The 2,999-nt window shown below is 42.0% G+C and overlaps 1 protein-coding gene across 1 annotated transcript in view; it reads right to left on the minus strand.

Annotated features, from left to right (window-relative positions):
• Window positions 1-230, minus strand: part of LOC119416745 (sodium/hydrogen exchanger 9B2) — a 20,296-nt gene extending 20,066 nt beyond the window's left edge. The window contains exon 1 of the mRNA XM_037683965.1: window positions 69-230. Coding sequence (XP_037539893.1) covers window positions 69-230 — 162 coding nt within the window. The remainder of the gene's footprint in view (window positions 1-68) is intronic.
• Window positions 231-2,999: the final 2,769 nt, after the last annotated feature.

Raw genomic sequence — 2,999 nt, forward strand, 5'->3', positions numbered from 1 at the left:
TTTAAGAGTTGTTTTTTAAAGTTTAGAACAATTATTTATTTTCCACATGGGCCCACAGGAAGGCAAACCCATGTTGCTCCTTTGGCCTGAGCCTGTCTGGGCCCCATAGGTAGAGACCAGTTCACCAAGTGCTCGCAGACGAGCTTCTCCACCAGGTCTGGCTCCAGGATGAGGCCCCAGTAGCCCACGTCCAGCAATGGACACTGAGCTCCTTGTTGTTGTTTGTCCATGTAAGTCTTCTGAAGTCTTATTATTCTGAATCTGCTAAAAAAACTACACCAGCAGTTAAACACAAACAATGTCTCTGTTTGAAGGATGAAATCATCTCCTCATCAGACAATAATCCAATATTTCATGAACTAATAAAGAAACATAAACACGTTGTTTACTGAAGGTTCTGTGATGATTTATGGAAACTGATGAACTCATAAGTCTCAACATGTTGATGCAAAAATATCTCAGACTGAACTTGGAGTTTATTTCTGAGAAACAGGAACTGGAAACAAACTGAGATCTGCACACACACACACACACACACACACAAACACACACACACACACACAAACACACACACACACACAAACACACACAGTAACACACACACACAGTAACACACTGTGAGGAGTGTTTTGGTGTTTATTAGTGTGATACACAATGATACAAATATAACACAACATGTATTTGCACAACATCTGCATCTACATTCTTCAATCAACGCTCAGGATGTGTTTTATTCTCGTCGTCATGGCAACAGAGTCAGAACTTCTGACTGAAACACGCATGTTGTCCTGCACACGCTAACAGCACCACGTACAAAAAGCTGTAGAAAAATACTCTTAAAAAACAACAACAACAACAACAACAGCTGACACGTGGAATGTTTGACCTCAGCAACCAGAGCAACTAGTTGCCCAGTCAGTTGGGCAACTTTTCAACAACACTGAAACATTTGAGTTTGGTTGTGAAAAGTCCTGCAGAGCCTGAACACATCATGGAGAAAGTCAACACGCGTGTCTAAGTGTTTTTGTTGTGCCTGTAGCGTGACACCAGCAGTTTGCCTCAGAGGATCAGAACGTTTCTTTTTGATCTGTTTAACGTCACGAGTCTAAAACCGAAACGTTGTAAGTTACGTTTCTGAACACAAACACCGAACAAAGTCTTGATTTGGACGGAAACCCAGAGAGGACACATTTATCCTCATGACTCCAGATAACCTTTCTGTACTGAGACGTGTTTTCTTGAGTTATTCTGTTGATCTTTCCCTGAAGATCAAAAGACTCATCAATGACATCATCTTCACGTCACACTTAAGATCAAAGAGTTTGTTGTTCTGAGATGAACGAGCCTTTTATCTAAAGATTACGAGTTATTAAACTGATTTATGTAGACTAGAAATGATTTCAGAATTATAATCTCTGCTTATTTTGTCAAAGTTAATCTGTAATTGATCCATTAATGACAGTGGACAGGTGAATAAGTGAACAGGTAAAGAGGTGAACAAGTGAACAGGTAAAAAGGTGAACAGGTAAAGAGGTGAACAGGTAAAGAGGTGAACAGGTGAGCAGGTGAGGAGGTGAACAAGTGAAGAGGTGAACAGGTAAAGAGGTGAACAGGTGAAGAGGTGAACAGGCGAACAGGTAAAGAGGTGAACAGGTGAGCAGGTGATGAGGTGAACAAGTGAAGAGGTGAACAGGTGAGCAGGTGAAGAGGTGAGCAGGTGATGAGGTGAACAAGTGAAGAGGTGAACAGGTGAGCAGGTGAAGCTAACTCGTTAAAGCAGGTCTAACTCCAGAACCACTCGTTCCTGTCCATAACGCTCCAGTTGTTTTCAGTAACATTCAGTTGATCAGCTGTTTTGTTCTGACCTTGGCTTCGGCAGGTGAGTTTACCTGTTCATTTGTGTGAAAGGATTAATTAATCAGTAATCATTAATTAATCACAGCTGCAGGGCTCAGGTTAAACAAGAATAAACAACATTTTAATCTGCATCAGTGTTTTAGATAACACAAACCCTGCAAAGCTCGTTAGACGCTCAGTGGTGGTTCTGGGTCTAACAGGGTCCGGTCCACCAGACCAGACCTGGTTACCTTCAGCACCTGGTGAGTAAAAGCTAAAAGACGAGCTAAAACCCAGCTGAAGCTAACGCAGCTCGGGTGTGTCGGCGTGCTACATTTGTGCTTCCTGTTTCGTGGGCAGGTTGTAAAGCTGAAAAGATAAGTTTGGACAAAGCTCCGGCTCAAACACGTCAGCATCAGTACCATCGGACCAGTACCTCAGGTGCTCAGAAGCTGCTGGTTAACGTCTCTTTAAGTACAAACGTGTATGAATAAAAACACACTCGATGTCCAATAACTAGAGTTGAACCTGCAGGTGTTAGCTGGACTTCATGTGAATGTTGACTATTTGTTCTACTCTGAACCGTCTTGTGTTCCTGCAGAGTTAAAGACACAGAAACCTGTTGAGACCTGCAGGTCGCAGCTCCTGTGAGGCTTCGTGTCAACTCTGACGATTAGAACAAAACGTTGGATTCAGCCGAGCGTTTGTGATTTTGACAGTCGTGACACTGAAGTTAGTTTCCACAGAGGCTCCTGCTGCTCACCGCCAGTCACACGCTCCTTATACATCTTTATATACAGTTAAATACAAGGTGCAAGTTTTACTGCTAAGGTTAAATACAGGCACTACAGAGTGAAGCATTGTGGGACATTGAGTGCTCTGCTGGTCTCTTTCACTGCAGCTAGCAGCTTTTAAAGCTCCACAGCTAATGTTGCTGAAATCTGACGTGAAGAAAATTCACCTGAACCTCCAAACAGAACCCTGTTGAGGTTTAAAGTTTAAATATTTCTGACAGAAAGTTAAAATCAAGAACATTTAAAGCTTTCATTTTCTGGGTTTGACAGGAAATGAGTTCTGACTGACAAGACTTAAACTCAGCAGAATTGACTACAACTTCCTGTTAGTGTTTGTAGTTTTTATCTTTCAACTCATGAATCAACTTC

This window comes from Nematolebias whitei, chromosome 1 (assembly GCF_014905685.2).
Source record: "Nematolebias whitei isolate Nwh7 chromosome 1, NemWhi1, whole genome shotgun sequence".
Lineage (NCBI taxonomy): Eukaryota > Metazoa > Chordata > Actinopteri > Cyprinodontiformes > Rivulidae > Nematolebias > Nematolebias whitei.